Below are 17,053 nucleotides of genomic sequence, written 5' to 3' on the forward strand. Positions count from 1 at the left end.
AAAGATCAGAGGTCCTAAGAACCATATTGCTTTTGATCACAAGGGATCAAGGGCTGTAAGGAGCAGTAACATTGGCCGTCCCAAGGGAGCAGGGGTCCTGAGGAGCAATATGGCTTTCAGTCCCAAGGAAATAGGGGCCCTTTCTGGGTACGGACCAGAATGCAGAACAGAAAAGCAATAACCAAACTTCTCCCCAAATCATAACAACTTGCAAAACTGAAAACTCACAAACCTCTAATACTAGTTCCAATGTGGAAAAAGCCTGAAGCTTGGGACAGTGCACCCCAACCCCAGAATAGAGCCCAACTTTAACAAAAAGTTCAAAGAACCTGACCATAAAAATGTACTATGGTGACAGGGAAGACCAAACCACAAATTTAGAATGCTGTCAAAACAACCACAAGCAAAGCCTCAAAAAAAAAAAAAAAAAAAAAGTGAATTGGGCACAAGCCCAACAAGAATTCCTAAAAGAGCCTAAAAAAGAATTTTAAATATCAAATAAGAGTGGTAGAAGAAAAATTGGGAAAATAAATGAGAGTGGCACAAGAAAATTATGAAAAGACAATTAACAGCTTGGTAAAAGAGGCACAAAAAAATACTGAAGAAAATAACACCTTAAAAAAAATAGAACTGGCCAAGCATATTTTTTTCACTTTATTCTTTCTCATGTTTTTTTTTAATCTGTTTCTTCTTTCACAACTGTGACTAATATGGAAATATTTCTTACATGATAGCTCATGTATAAACTATATCAAACTCCCTACCATTTTCAGAAGAGCAGAGGGGAGGGAGGGAGGAAAATTTGGAACTCAAAATCTTGTCAAAATGAATACTAAAATTTTTCTTGACATGTATTAATACTGTTAATGCTACTAAAACATTAATAAAAGAAAGAAAAGAGGTACAAAACTTCGCTGATGAAAATAACTCCTGAAAAATTAGAATTGGGCAAGTGGAAGCCAATGACTTCATGAGACATCAGAAAACAATAAAACAAAATCAAAAGAAAGATGAAGAAAATGTGAAATATTTCATCAGAAAAAGATCTTAGACTCAGATTCTTAAAACCGAGCCACTGCTCAGAGTCTTAAGATCTGGCCTGCTTGCATTAGTGATACAAAGGCTTAGATTCCTTAAGAGTCTGTCCAATATGATGGATGTTCTAATAAACCTTTTCTTTGGCTGAAAGAAGGCTTGGGTCAAATTCTTTCAGGCAGGACCCGTATCTCTTGCCTTCAATATTTTAGGGTCCCAGCACCCCTAAATCCCTAAACCTCAACATTTGGTGGACCATGTGGGGAAACTGCCTAACCCCAAGTTCTTCTCCAACCAAGACTAGAACACATGTAAGCCTCCATCCTCTTCTTTCTTGCCCTGCCGTTAGGATCACTCTCCAAGCACCTAGGAAGGCTTGGAGATGCTTTTCTGGCAGTTATGAGGCTGTCTTACACTAGGCCTAACACTCTCTGGCTCTCGGTCCACTGGTTTGGTTCAAAGCCATGGACCTGGGTACACCTTCTGCAGCATAGAGGACAAGGAAGGATGCCCTATCTGGAAGCGTATGCCCAATTCTGTCAATTCTCTGGGTGCTAGGGAATTGGGAAAACTGCAGGTGCTTTTGGTTGTCTGAGGCTTACTTACTCCCTTCCCTCTACACCCCCGAATCCTCCTTCATGGAGGTTACAGGGAAAAGTTAGAACAGCTAAAAACATCTTAGCAGATTCTGGAAGTTTTGTGATCAATCATTAAGGAGTTTTGAAACACCTCCTTACAACCCTGGTCACCCTCATCTCCCATTCCCTACCCTTGAGGCAAGAGGGTATCTGATTAATCCCTCTCATAGGAGAAGAGAGTTTCACCCTCTACCCCCCCACCCTCTGAATTTGCCTTCTACAGCATGGGCCCCCCTGGCAATGGTCTTGGGCCCTGGGGCAACCTTTGCCTGGAAGCATCACCCAGGTTCAGCACATCCTGCTCAAAGTAAAGAAGCCAGCCTCCAAACTTGGGTAAGCATGCTCTTTTAAAGTTGTAGTTTTAACTGTTAATGATGAGATGTTGATTCTCTGTGTAAAATAATTTGAAATGCATTTAACAAAACCGAAGTCACCTGATTGGTAATGGATTTGTTTCAAGTTTCAAATTGGTGAACTTTTTGTACCAGTTATGTCAAGCATTTAGTTACCGCTAAAACAATCTGACTATTGTTGGTTATTGTTTTAATGTGTAAACTTGCCAAAAAGCTTGTTTGGGTTTTGTCTTGCTGAGAATTTGCAAGCATAAAGAAATAATCTCTAACGATTGGCTTTTTATACCAGGACAAATTTAAATTTGAGATGTAAATCCTGGAAAAGTTTTCCCTAAGCTGTGATTAAGTGAAACTTGCTGTTTGAGGTAAAAGCTCATAGGACTTTATTTTGAGTTGTCTGATGGATCATAATTCATCAATAATCAATAATCCACTATCTGAGAGAAATGCCACAAGCTATTCAGAGAATGTGAGACTGGTGGGAAGTCAGCACTGGGAAAAGCTGAAAGGACAATTTTAGCCTCAGTCTAAGATGGGATCCTCCTGGCTCAGTTTCCAAAGGAATGTTACCTGTCTGGCTATGAGGTGGATTTGGTACTGCATGGTTGGAAAACTGAATTATCTGAATCCAAACAGAGCTAAGGATGTTTTATCCTGTCACATGTTGGCCCTGCAATGTTTTCTGTCAGATTTGTGTCTTCCAGACTACAAGCCATTCACACAGTTGGTAGCAAAAAGCGGGTACCAATCAATGTCCCCCCCATTGTTCCCTAGACACAACCTGTGCTCAGTTCTAGTCAATCTCCTCTTTGGGACCCCCTCGAGGCAGGGACAGCTCTATACCCCTTGCCAGCAGGAAACAGTTTCAGAAGCCGAGACCTTCACCCCTTACCCCAAAAGAATTTGGGTCCCATTTGTTTGAAGGGGGAATGATGAGGATGGAATCTAGACCCTAAAAAGGAAAAATCCTGGACTTTCCCACATGGCCAAATCTCTGGATTTCACCTGAGGCTATAATCCCATCAACTAACCTTTCATTGTGGCTATGCCCAATCTCCCAATTCTCTGATACCCTTAACCTAGCCTAGCCCTCCATTGTCTTACCCTCCCATGGCTCCCAGCCACTTCCCACCCTGAATCCTAGCTAGACTCCATTCTCCCTTGGCCACATGGTCCAGGTCCCTGGTGCTCTGTTCACCCCAGTTTACTGGCTACTCCCACTCAGATCTCCCTGAGACCCCTCCTCCAGTCACCCCAAAGTACTTGGCCACTCCTAGATCCCTCCTAACCACTGCTCAGATTCTTAAAATCTGGCCCACTTGCATTAGTGATATAAATGCTTAGATTCCTTAACAGTTTGCCCAATATGACAGATGTTCCAATAAACCCTGTCTTTGGCTAAAAAAAAAAAAAAGCAGGGGAGTGGGGGAGCAGGCAGCTAGGTAGTGCAGTGGACAGAGCTCCAGCCTTGGAGTCAAGGGGACCTGAGTCCAAATCTGGCCTCAGATATTTGACACTAGCTGTGTGACCCTGGGCAAGTCACTTAACCCCAATTGCTTCAGCAAAAAAAGAAAAAGAAAAAGACCTGACCTGGAAAATTGATCAAGGAGAGATAATTTAAGAATTACTGGACTGCCTAAAAGCCATAATCAAAGAAAGCCTAGAGATCATATTTCAAGAAATTATAAAGAAAACTGCCTCAATATTCTAGAACCACAAGGTAAAAGAGAAATCGAAAAAATCCACCAATCATCTCCTGAAAGAGATCCCAAAATGAAAACTCCCAGGAATATTAGAGCCAAATTCCAGAGCTCCCAGGTCAAAGAGAAAATACTTCAAGTAGTCAGAAAGTAACTATTTAAATACCAAGAAGTCACAGGATCACACAAGATTTAGCAGCTACCACATTAAAGAAAGGCAAAAGAACTAGATTATAATAGAGAATAATCTATCCAGCAAAATTAAGTATATTCCTTCAGGAGGAAAATATGGACATTTAATGAAACAGAGGACTTTCAAGCATTTCTGATAAAAAAAACCAGCGATGAATAGAAAATCTTGACTTTCAAATACAAGACTCAAGGGAAGCATAAAAAGGTGAACGTGAAAGAGAAATCAATAAGGTTAAACTGTTTACAAGAAACTCTTATGAATTCTATCATTATTAGGGCAGTTAAAAGGACTCTACATAGATGAAGGTATGAGAGTAAATTGATTATGTTGGGATGATATTAAAAAAATGCATGAAACCCACAGTTTTAAAAACAAATGTTAAAAAAAATTATTTTCACATTCAACTGGGAAATAATATAGACAGAAAATGGAGTACAGAAATCTATCCTGCCCTACAGGAAAATTGAAGGGGAAGGGGATAAGAGAAGGGGGGGAGAGATAAAAGGGAGGGCAGATTAGGGGAAGGGGTACTCAGAATGCATGCCATCTTGGGGAGGGGGGAAGGATGAGATGGGGAGAAAATTTGGAACTCAAAATCTTGTGGAAGTGAATGTTGAAAACTAAAAATAAATAAATTTTTAAAATGGATGAGTGAGAAAGAGGGAGAATGGAGAAGAATAGGGAAAATTATCTAACACAAAAGATGGATGCAAGGAAGAGCTTTTCTGGTGGAGGGGAAAATGAGGTGGAGTAACACTTGAACCTCCCTCTCGCTTGAATTGGTTTAAAGAGGGAAGTACAGATATACACATTCAACTGGGCATAGAAATATATCTTGCTCAACAGGGAAGTAGGAGGGTAAGGGGATAATAGAAAGGAAGGAGAGTGATAAAAGAGAGGGCAGATTAAGGGAGGGACTGGTGAGAAGCAAAACAAATTTTTGTCCAAGTAGGGGAAACATCACGAATGTTATTTTGGGTAAGCAAAAACCTAGAAAGGTTATTATGATCTGGAGCAGTGTCACATAAAATGGAGAATAGTTATGTGCATAACAATAAGTTACTGGGTACACTCTTATAGATGGCTGTATTTATAAAGTTCTTGATGGTTTTGGATGTGTGTGAAAAGTTAAGGGTAGAACTGCATTTGATAAATAAACTAGAAGAATCTGCCTTATATTTAAAGTTTAGTATATACATTCTGCTGCTGTACTTGTAATAACCGAAAACCAGAGGAGAACATCAAGGGAACAAAGGCTTTAACTTAATAAGTGGCTAGTAGCAAGGTCATTTTGACCGACAGTTAAAATCACAAAAGAGAATGCAGTGAGGTGAGAGAGATCAACAAATTAACAAAAGATATTCATAAAAAATAAAATAAAGCCCTTTACCACTTGGCCCCTTTCTATCTTTGCACAGCTGTAATGACCTATTTACCAGTCCTTGAATAGGCCCTCCATCTCCCTCTTCAGTGAATTTGTACTGGCAATCCTCCACGCCTGGAAAGTGTTCCCTCCTCATCTCTAACTCCTACCTTCAAGACTCAGCTCAAATCCTGCCTTCTGACAACAGACCTTTCCCAGCCACCAGCTCTCCCTTCCCTCCAAAGTCCCTTCTCACCAAGGTTACCTTGCCTTTACACTCTACCTATCTTGTATCTACCTAATCATTTGTATGTTGTTTCTCCCACTTTAGAATGTGAGCTCCTTTTGCCTTTCTTTGTATTCTTGGTGTCTATCACTGTGCCTGATAAACAGCAAGTGTTTAGCACATGTTTGTTGACTATTTAATGAGTTGATAATACTCACAATACCTGAGTGGTACTTAGTGCTGTGTTCACATTTTTAATAGCTTCTTCAAAATTTTCTTCATCTTCTGGAACACCATTTTCATTCTTCAGAATACCTGTTTGAGCAGAAATTAACAAAGAAATGAGTTCTTCCTTCTTTCTCTCCCCATCATCTCACATTCTAGCATTCTGAAGGACAAGTCAGTACACTGTACCTTAAGATGGATATGGTTTATGAAAAACTTTAAACTTTAAATGAAAAATGGATCTAGATAATATGGAAATATATTTTGCATGACTGAACATGTATAACCTTTATCAAATTGCTTGCCTTCTGAATAATGGGGGAGGGCAGATGGGAGAGAATTTAAAGGTTAAAAATTGTTTTTTACATGTGATTGGGAAAAGTAAGATATTAAAATTAAAAAAGAAAAATGAAAAATGGATCTTAGCCTCCCTAAAGGAAAAGGAAAAGAGTTTATATCTCTAGTAGATGAGAACAGGTGCTAAAAAATGTTAAGAAATGCAGTCTCAAAGCTAAATAAAAACATTTGCCTCAAATGAAAAAAAACAGATTTCTGGTTACTCTTTCAAATATTGTACAATCTACAATTACATTTTATAACCTCACCTTGTCTACACTGTACACAGTAACAGCCACATTGTGTGATGACTGACTTTGATAGACTTGTCTCTTCATAGCATCCAAGAAGCTAAAACAACTCCAAAAGACTCAAGATGGAAATTGCCATCCACATCCAGAGAAAGAACTATGGAATCTGAATACAGATGGAAATATACTATTTGCTCTCCTTTTCCTTTGTTGTTTTGTTTTATTGCTTCATTCTTGTGGTTCCTCCCATTAATTCTAATTGTTCTTTACATCATGACTAATGGGAAAATATGCTTAATATGAATGTGTAAGTAGAGCCTATATCAGACTGCATGCTGTCTTGGGGGAGAGGGGGGAGAGGTGTGAGGGGGGGAGAAAATTTAAAACTCAAAATCTTACAGAAGTGAATGTTGAAAACTAAAAATAAATTAATTATCAAGGAAAAAAAATTACCTTGTCTAATCAAATCTCTGAAGGCTTCTTTCTCTTTGTATGTTTTAGGTATTTGTCCATTCTTCTAAAGTAGTTAAAATAAAGAATCTCACATGGTTATATAAACTCAATACACAAAAATCTAAAGTTTACCTGTTTTAAATTCCCACAACCACACATGTAATTAATATCCACTTGTTTTTCAATAAATAATCAAAGAATCATTGGGTGAATTTAAAAGATCATTTTATAGTGTTTTGCTATACCTTCCCAACTTTCCTCCTCAAAAAAATCTCAGAATGACATTCATATAAGAATGACATTCATGTAATTAAATATTTCTGCTGATTAAAAAGCATCAAAGAACTACTCAATTTTAAAAGCCCTTTTTTCCGAGGAAAAAAGAATAGCCAAAAAAAAATCTAACAACTGCTGTTTTATAACATGCTGAAAATACAATATCTGTTAAAAAACAGGAAAAAAAAAAAAAGACTTACATCACTGTGCCACTGTGCCAAATACTTAGCTACAATTACAATCCATGGAGTGTGGCTGTGGTCCTGAGAATAAGAGGAGAGACAAAGCAGAGAAAGGCTGAATCCCCAGTAGTAGCTGATAAAAGGCCCACAGATTTGAACCCAAGAACCTTAGAATCCCCACTCTAACACTCCTAGTTATAGGCCATGAGCAGGTAAATCATGATCCTCTCTGAACTCAAATCCTTCCACTACCTTGTAGGGTTCTGGGGGGAAAAGCACTCAGTAAACTTGAAGGCCTCCCAGAAATAGGAGCTATTATAATGGTCACTGGGTAGGTTATTTATTTAGATTACATTTTTCCTGTTAATGTCTTTCTTTGAGATGTAACAAATACTTACAGGCATTTTCTAATCCATCCTCCATCTCCCTGTGATGCAGAGGCCATTCATTCGCCATGAGCTCTCCTGTGACCATTAAGTCCCCTCGAATTACCTCACCCTTTTTCTCCTCTCCTCTGTACTCTGGTAAAGAGGCAGCCTTTCTCACCAAAGCCAACAGGATTCCTCTCATCAGCTCTCATTAGCAATCATCCCCCTTCTCTCTAATTTCAAATTTCTTCTTATCTGCTGTCTCCTTCCCTGTCATATTTACATCTAGGTCTCCTCCACCCTTAGAAAATCCTCCTTTGGGCAGCTAGGTGGCGCAGTGGATAGAGCACCGGTCTTGGATTCAGGAGGACCTGAGTTTAAATCCGGTCTCAGACACATAATACTTACTAGCTGTGTGACCCCGGGCAAGCCACTTAACCCCATTGCCTAGCCAAAAAAAAAAAAATCCTCCTTTGAATGTTTTACATAATTGCACATGTATAACCTATATTGGATTGCTTACCATCTCAGGGAGGGGGGAGGGGAGGGAGGGAGGGATAGAATTTGAAACTCAAAACTTTAAAAAAAAATTTAAAAATTGTTTTAACATTTAATTGGGGGAAAAAATAAAATACTATTTAAAAAAAGAAAAAGAAAATGAAAATCCTCCGTTGACCTAACCACCCCTTCAAGCTATCAGCCTGTATCTCTCCTCCCTTTCCCAGCCAAACTCCTAGAAAAAGTTGTCTCCACTCACTTCATCCACCTCCTCTCTTCTAACTTTTTAACTCTTTTCAATCCAGCTTCTGACAATATCGCCCACTGAAATTACTCTCCAAAGTTCCCAATGTACTATTTGCTGCCAAATCTAATGGTCTTGATCCTAGCCTTCATCCTTCTAGATCTCTGTGCAGCACCAGCCTCTCTCCTGAATGCTCTCTCTTTTCTTGGTTTTTATGACACCCCTGTCCCCTGGTTCTCTTCCTAACTGTGTGACCACTGCTCTGTCTATTTGACTGGCCCTAATCATGGCTATACCCCAAAGCTCCTGAGCTGGGGTCTGTCTGTCTATGATTTCACTTGGAGACCTCATTAGCTCCCATGGGTTGGATTATCATCTCTATTCAGATTTACATAACCAGACCAAAGTCTCCCTCCTGAGATCTAATCTCACACCACAAATCACCAACTGGACATTTCAAACTGCATGCCCTATGGATTTCTTAAATACAGTATAAACTTAAATATAAGAAAACACTTCCCCCCCCCCACCAAATTTCCCTATAGAAACCTCAGCATCATGCTTTCCTCCTCACTCTTATTCACCCCAAATAACCTACAAGTTGCCAATTCTTCCCTGTCTGCCTGCATGACATTTCTCATACTCATCCATTTCTTTCTACTCACACAGCCCCCCTCTTAATTCTGCCTCACTTCCTGTCTGGACTGCTGCAATGGTCTTCCACTTACTCTCTCTGCCGCTCCCCCTCAGACGCAGGCTCCACACTGCTGCCCTTTCTGGTTTTCTCGAAGTGCAGGCGTGCGTGGCTTCCTGCTACCACAAGGATAAAATAGAGACTCCTCCAGTGCATATGTGAAGCCCTTCACGACCTGGTCTCAGCTGACCTTTGCAGCTTCATTACGATGCTTCCCTTCTGGCCAGACGACTTTCCATCTGTGTCTCTGCTCTGCTACTGTCCCCGCAGGCCAGCATGCGCCATTCTCATCTCCAGCCTACAGAATCTCTCATTTCCTTCAAAGACTCAGCTCAAGAACTACCTTCTACCAGGATTTTTTCCTGATCTCCTCAATTGCTTGCTCTTTCCCTCCCTATACAGCTGTGCATTGATTCTGCATAGACTTATATGAGTATGGGTTATCTCTCAGCCTGAGAAGGGATTGTTGCATTTGGGTCTTTATATCCCCCAGGCCTGGTACAAGGTAGGTGCTTAATAAATTCAAAGCCAACTGCCTGGTATTATTATCACCCATTCACCCCTTGGCAGAGAGGTAAGTTTAGGCAGGGTCCTGGGGAGATCCCAGAGGCTACAAAGCAGAGAAAGCAGCTCAGCTGGAACTCAAATCTCAGGATTCCAATTTAATTTGGCAAATATTCACTAAGCACCTTCTATGTGTTGAGCTCTGGGGGAGAAACAAAGTTTAGATAATTTACATTCCCTGCCCTCATAAAGCTTATAGTCTAGTATGGGGATAAGATATAGGTACAAATGATAACAATGCAAAAACCCATGATAAATGTGTAAGAGAAAGGCAAAGTCCTGTCTGAGGTAAGGAAAGGTCATTCCCAACCAGAAGAGGGTATGAGATTTGAGGGGAAACAAGGTGATTCCTCACTGGGAGGAGGAGGAGGGAGAACTTCCTGGAGGAGACAGAATCTGAGCTGATCTTTAAAAGATGGCCACATAGTAAACAGGTGGGGGGTGGGGGAGGTGAGGACAGGCATTCTATTGGTGTTCTCAGTCTAGAGCAGGGGTGGGGAACCTGTGGCCTTCTAGGTCCTTGGGTGTGGCCTTTTGACTAAGTCCACATTTTACAGAACCAATCCTTTTATTAAGGGGATTTGTTCTGTGAAGTTTGGATTCAAAGGGCCGCACTTGAGGACCTAGAAGGCCACGTGTGGCCTCAAGGTCACACCTACCCCTGGTCTAGAGGAAAAAATGTACTCTCCCTTTACATGGTTACTGATAAACTTAATGAACACATTTATTGAATTCACATGGCTATGGAAGAAATTATATACAGCCTGGCTTCAGAAGTCATGAGTCCTATAACAGAATAAACAAAACTAGAAGAAGGCTCTGAGCCATGTCAACATGAGTGAAAACTGCCCTTAACAGCGATGACCAATTGCACAAGCAAATCAATGCACAAAAGGTGCTGATTTCTCATCATAAGGATAAATTACAAACGTAGTCCCCACCTTCTTCTCCATGTGGTCTAAGTCATAGGACTGTACATGCTCTCTTAGCTCTGGAAACGGCTTGTCCAGCCGAAGATCTTCGAGTGCATTGTCTGGATGGGATTCTATCACTGAGAAACAAATAAGATGTGTGACCGGCAGGGTCTACGAGAGCAGGAGGGGCTGCAGAGATCAACTGAGTCTTGAGGTACCACACAGGAGCAGAAAGGGCATTAGAGGATCTAGGCTCAAATCTCAGCTCTACTAATCACTTCCTGAATGACCTTGGGCAAGTCATTTCTTTCTCTCTCTGGGCCTCAGGTGCATCACCTGTAAAATGAGAAGCTGAACTAAATCACTTCTACAGTCTCTCCTAACCCTCTTATTTCACAGATACTGAAAAACTGAGCCCAAAGAAAGGAGAAATGACTTGCCCATGGTCACACAGTGACTCAGTAGCAGAGTTAGGGTCTAAACTCTTTGCAAACACTTTTCTTTCACTCATTGCTCAAGATACATGGTATCTTTTTTTCCTTTGATAGTTAAGAACAAGTATATTCATGCTTTGTGCTGGGCACATTATAAATTATGTACATTATAAAACCAAAGACTTTAATAAAATTTTAATAACTATGCCTCTAAAAAATATCTTTTGGGGGTAGAATCCTCTTCAATGTGATTAAAAAAAATATGTCGGGGCAGCTAGGTGGCGCAGTGGAAAGAGCACCAGCCCTGGATTCAGGAGGCCCTGAGTTCAAATCTGGAGTCAGACACATAACACTTACTAGCTGAGTGACCCTGGGCAAGTCACTTAACCCCATTGCCTAGCAAAAACAAAACAAAACAAAACAAAAAAAATATGTCAACACAACATCCAATACAGAACGGAGCACCTTATGAGTCCTAGCTTAAAGATGCACTAAGACTTATAGGGACACTCTGTAGAAAACTAAAATTCATTTTCTAAAATTGTAACAAATTTACATGCACACAAATTCAAACTCAAATTGCTTTTAAATTCTCTTACCTGGATGTTCTTTTATTATGATCCTCATATAACCAACCAACCCATATGTTCTACAGACCAAAAGAGGGATGCAAGCATTCCAAAGGATTTCTGCTAAATGTAGCAATGTACTGCAAAAGAAAGCAAAATACATCAAAATATGAAGAAGAAAATAGACACAAATATACCCCAAACATTAAACAGCATTAAAATAAAGCAACATAAAGCTCTCCTTACTGGTATATCTTTCAGTTCTAAGCATTTCTTCTGGCTGTCCCCCATGTCTCTGCCTCTGGGTTTCCTGCAAGTCCCGGCTAAAATCCCATCTTCCACAAAAAGTTTTTCCCAAACCCTCCTAATTCTAGTGCCTTCCTTCTGTTAAATATTTACTTTTTATCCTGTATATAGTGTACATATTTGTTTGCTTGGTGCCTCCTCCATTAGACTGTGAGCTCCTTGAGGGCAGAAACTGTCTTTTTGCCTTTCTTTGTATCCCCAGCACTTAGCACGGTGCCTGGCACATAGTAGGTGCTTAATAAATGTTTGTTAACTGACTACAACAAAGGGAAAGATACAAATGGTATATTTAGACAAAGAAATTAAGTACTGCAGAGAAATGCAAATGTTTACATGCATATGGGCCCAAACTCAAAGCAAATATATATCCTTAGGACTAGAAGGGGATGAAATTTCCAATTTTTCCAATTAGAGTACTGCTTGAAAACATTTTCAAACATCTCTATAATTGTTATAACCCAAGAAAATTAAATGGTTAGAAATATTTATAAACCACTTAGGCTTAAACAAAATGTTTTCTATAATCATAATTGTTATTGATGTTTCTACCTGGTAAATATTTAGGGTACTATTCGAATATTTTAAAAAAATGTTTCCCTTCCCCACTCTATTCCTTTGCCTGTCTTTTCAGGGATAACCAGTTTTTAGGTGCTTACTATAAAAGCATTCATGCTTTTGCATTCATTCATGCATTCAAGCAAAAGCTACTATGCAGCATTCATGCATTATTTGCATAGTATCATCCTCTCTGCGAAAAAGAAGCAATCTAGGTTTAAGAGCAGAATGAAAGCCCCTTCCCCCCGGCCCCAATGGCTGTGGGCATAAAGATGTACCTTTCTGGTAAATGAGTCGCTACCACCACATCAAACCTACAGAAAAATGAAGGATCATTGTCTAGGAGTTTTTCTGGACTCTAAATAGGACAGGGGAAAAAAAATCCAACAATTTGACATTCACATTTCAGTAAGGCAGAAAATAATTTCAAATAATGTTAGAAAACAGGAAATAATGCAGGCATTACCAAAGTTAAATCAGGTCAATGATAGATGCCATTAAGGGATGACACTATTTAAGATTCAATCCCAGCTCTACTAATCTCTTCTCTAATACTCTTTCTGCTACCATGTCCTACTGCAGGACTCAGCTGATTTCTGCAGCCCTTTCTGTTCTCACCCTTCATCCTTAATATGACATTATTTAAGATTCAAGACAACAAATCCTAGAATTTTCATCAGTCACTAAGTGAACAAATTGGAAAATGACTCCATGATCAGTTTTTAAAAGGCAGCAATAAGTTAAAGATACACACACCTCTTCCACAAAACTCCCGGACACATCGTTATTTAATTCTTGTAAGAGTTCCATGGCAGCTTGAGCTCGGTTCTTTTTCAAAATAAACAAAGCAATTGATTGAAGTTAGAGATATTCTGGTTATAAAACTACTAATTTACACATATTGCAAAACTTGCCCTGCAATGGTATTAAAACTATGTGCCTATTTCTAGCAATCCTCTTTAAAATGTGAGTAAAAGAAAATATCACTTAAAATATACACTGAACTTATAATTAGAAGACTTGAGTTTGAGTTCCAGCTCAGCCACTGTGTGACCATAGGCAGTCACAACCTCTCAGGGTCTCAAGTTTCCTTATCTGTAAAACAAGGATGGGGTGAGACTGGATGACTCCCATGGTCCCTTCAAGATCTAACTTGCTGTGAAAAACTTAATTAACCTGAATACAATTGAGCAGAATTAAAAAAAACAAAACACCACCACATATTTTTGCTACTTCGTTTTTATAAGAAATTGGCAAATAAGAAAATAAGCTATTATTTTACTTTAATTTTTAAAATCTAACTACAAGAGTGAGTTCTGAGGCCAGTACAATTCAGTCCAGTCTCCTGAATCTACACAAGTAGAGAGTGACTGACTACTGATGATCAGAACAAGGGCCTGGCAGTCAAAGAAAGATTAATTTTAAGTTTGGCATGTAGCACTCAGGCAGGAAAACAGAGTGATAAATTCTGAGGACAAATTATTTAAAGATAGAATTTTTTGGCTAATCTTTAATTACAACAGTAATACAACATTAAAAAAATTTGAGTACCTGAGATACTAAGACAAAATAAAACCTCAAAATACCCCATAAGCCCTGAACATTCTTGCTGATCACAATGTAACTTTAAATGGCACAGAGTAAAAAACTAACAAATAAATATATGTATATGTGTGTATACATATATTATATATACTTAGACATTTAAGCTTTTTATAACTACCAAAAAATTACATAGATATTTCTATTTTCAGATACCTTTATAAACATTATGTAACAAATAATCTGATTCAATTTTTCTTCAGTCTGAACTAATAAAGTTCTTCAGAATTTCCAAGCAAGACAGAAGTACATTCAAACACATAGAGCAAACATGATTTTACCTTTCCAATACTGCTTCTTTGAAGAAAAAAACTAAAGGTGACAAAACAAGAGAGAAATTAAAGTCTTATTTTACCATAAGGAAATATTAATTGCACCACAAAGTAAATTTAGTTCATAAAAGAAAAATAAAATTTCAATTATTATTTAAAAATAAAATTATTTCAGAGTTTAGCAATTTTCTGGAAAAGCCTAAAATTCCATAAGAAAGTCAAACCTTTCTTCATATAACGCTGATTTTTCTATTTCATTCATATCTTTCCATTTCATTCATTTCTTTCCACCTTTTAATCTAGATCAGTGAAACACATCTATGAGATGGTTGTAAGGAGTGAGTAGTCCTGGCCACACAATCTGTGGCCAGTCAACTGACTAGTATAGGAATGGAAGCGAGTCTTGTCCTCAGGAGCACCATGCCTGAATGAACAAAGCTAACCAAACAGACCACAATAAAGTGATTTAAGGTAACAAATAACAGTACTTTTATTTCATGCATGAAGTCAAACCAAAGAGCTGTTTATGGATAAGAAAACACAGTTTTACTATTATATTTTTCTTATGAACTTAAGTTTGTCTAACAAGACAACATGGACTGCATTCGTGTTATCCTTGACTTTTCCCATTATTGTTCTCTGAAAACTCAAGATTTTCTCAAAGAATATGAATACTAGAAATTAAATTTGGGAATAACTTTTCCCTTATAGTTCTATAAATTCTAAGCACAATGTTCTTTAGAGCCTTGTGCACATATATCTTTTTTTTTAATTTAAACTTATTTTTAATTTACATTTAAATTAAACCTCTTCTGGGAATGGGCACCATGAGAAAACTTTTCCAAAGCACAGAGTACTTATTAGAATCAGTATGAGGTTGTTTGTTCTTTTTTCCTGTTCCTAGGACAGTTGCATATCCAAGAAAATAGTAGTAATAACTAACACGTGATTCAAAGTTTATAAAATTCAAAGACATCTTTTAAAAATTTATTTCATAGAGGTAGCATGATAGAACACTGAGCTAGGAAAAAGAAGGTCTGCTCTAAACTCTGTAACTTTTCAGTTATGTGACCCCTGTGGTTAACATTTCTTCATCTTTTTGTAAGTCCTCATAAGAACAACAAGCCCAGAAGATAAAATAACCTTCTTGCCGTGGCCCTTAGAATTGATCCTGGCCTGTGTGAGCCAAATCTTGGTCACAGGTTTCATATACATATATATGTATATGTTATATTTACCTGTCTGTGTTCCTATTGTTTTCCTTCCGATAGAATGTAAACTCCTTGAGGGCAGGAACTATTTTGTCTTTGTATTTGCACTCCTAATGCCTAGCAGCAGTATCTTAAAGGTAGTAGGTGCTTAATAAATTCTTGTTAAATTGAATCGTGAGTAGTTTACTTCTATTTCTGGTCATATATGCCCTTTATGGCACTTCCCCATGCAAGTCCTTCTTGGTAATATGTTGATACTTGCATCCAGCCACTGGGCATCTTTCTGTTGTTCTGTGGGTCACCTGCAACTGTGAATCTTCTGAGATTATGGTGTTCCATGACTCAATGTCATAGACCATCCCTGGGAGAATACGGATGTAGCAAGGGATCCCTGAAAACATGACACAATCTCCTCAATGTGATCCAGCCCAATCTATAATTCACTGTTCCTATTGTCCTGTCCCTCTCTCTCCCTGTCCAAGATATAAGCATAAATGGACGAACTTGATGAGTTACACATCCATGTATAAGTCACAATCTGTTCAATAGGTGTTCTTTATCCACTTTGGTTTTTTTGCATTACTAAACCAATCTCCACTGAGGAATCACAGATATCATTTAGGAAGCCCTAAAAAGGATTAAGCAATTAGCACAATGTCACATGTAAACAAGAGCATCTGTAAAATCTCCTTGTCAAGAGAGCACCTCTCTGTTAGTTGCACTTTGTACAGGGCACCCTCTCCAAGACAATGGCGAACATTCTGGACGGCTGTCTCTGTCTTAGATGCTTCTCTTGATGTAAAACTTCTCAGTCTGCTAAAGTCATCTCGGTGGTTGGATGGGTCAAGTCATTTTGCAGGCTGTAAATATCTGCTAGAAGACCCTATGGGTAGTCTCTAAAATTGGTTTATCTTTGTAGTCTTTAAATATTTTACCCAAATGACTCAAGCACTTTTATATAATCAACAAACAATAGACAAACAGTGCCCTTATATTCTTTACACATCAGTGAAGATGTGAAAATAGTAGAAAATTGCCTGAGAGAGTCTGAGCATTCTCTTCTCCTAATTTCCTTAAGGAAACCTTCAATATGTATACGGCCCTTTCTCAAAGATTTTAGAAAGCTGAGAAAGTAGACATATGGTGGGAGGAAGGGGAAATAAGCATTTATATAGCACCTACATTATGTGCTAAGCGCTATACAAATATTATCTCATTTGGGATAGTAATTACTAATGTCTTCGTAAATCATCTATTTCTGGTAACTACCATCCATGATCTTTCCCATTCTTCTGGGATCCTCTCCTCTATGGGATATCTTGAAAATTAACTCCTAAGGACTTTAAAATTTTGTTGTCACCAACGTGCAACCCTCCTTTTTTTTGTCAGGTCAAGCTCTTCTTCCCCATTTCTTCTTCAGTACCATGGCCACCGTCACTACTTTATGAAGCTACTCAATCCATAATAAATTATCTTCCATATTTTGTATTCCAAAGTGGTAATGTGCCTGGTTATCACGTCTGTCTCTCTATTTGGTAAGGAAATCAGGTGTTCACTGATGAAGGTGATTTCTAGGCTCTTTTGGCCTCCT

The 17,053-nt window shown here is 38.6% G+C and overlaps 1 protein-coding gene across 1 annotated transcript in view; it reads right to left on the bottom strand.

The window, feature by feature from the left end:
* Positions 1–17,053, bottom strand: part of LOC114027962 (NEDD8-activating enzyme E1 regulatory subunit) — a 48,858-nt gene that overhangs the window by 23,174 nt on the left and 8,631 nt on the right. Inside the window, exons 4-11 of the mRNA XM_027842105.1 lie at positions 14,261–14,291; positions 13,134–13,205; positions 12,656–12,735; positions 11,547–11,656; positions 10,541–10,650; positions 7,250–7,312; positions 6,774–6,837; positions 5,732–5,823 (exon numbers count right to left, since the gene is read on the bottom strand). Of these exons, the coding sequence (XP_027697906.1) occupies positions 5,732–5,823; positions 6,774–6,837; positions 7,250–7,312; positions 10,541–10,650; positions 11,547–11,656; positions 12,656–12,735; positions 13,134–13,205; positions 14,261–14,291 (622 nt within the window). The remainder of the gene's footprint in view (positions 1–5,731; positions 5,824–6,773; positions 6,838–7,249; positions 7,313–10,540; positions 10,651–11,546; positions 11,657–12,655; positions 12,736–13,133; positions 13,206–14,260; positions 14,292–17,053) is intronic.

The sequence above is a fragment of the Vombatus ursinus genome, unplaced genomic scaffold (genome assembly GCF_900497805.2).
Source record: "Vombatus ursinus unplaced genomic scaffold, bare-nosed wombat genome assembly UNPS02014864.1, whole genome shotgun sequence".
NCBI classification, from domain to species: domain Eukaryota; kingdom Metazoa; phylum Chordata; class Mammalia; order Diprotodontia; family Vombatidae; genus Vombatus; species Vombatus ursinus.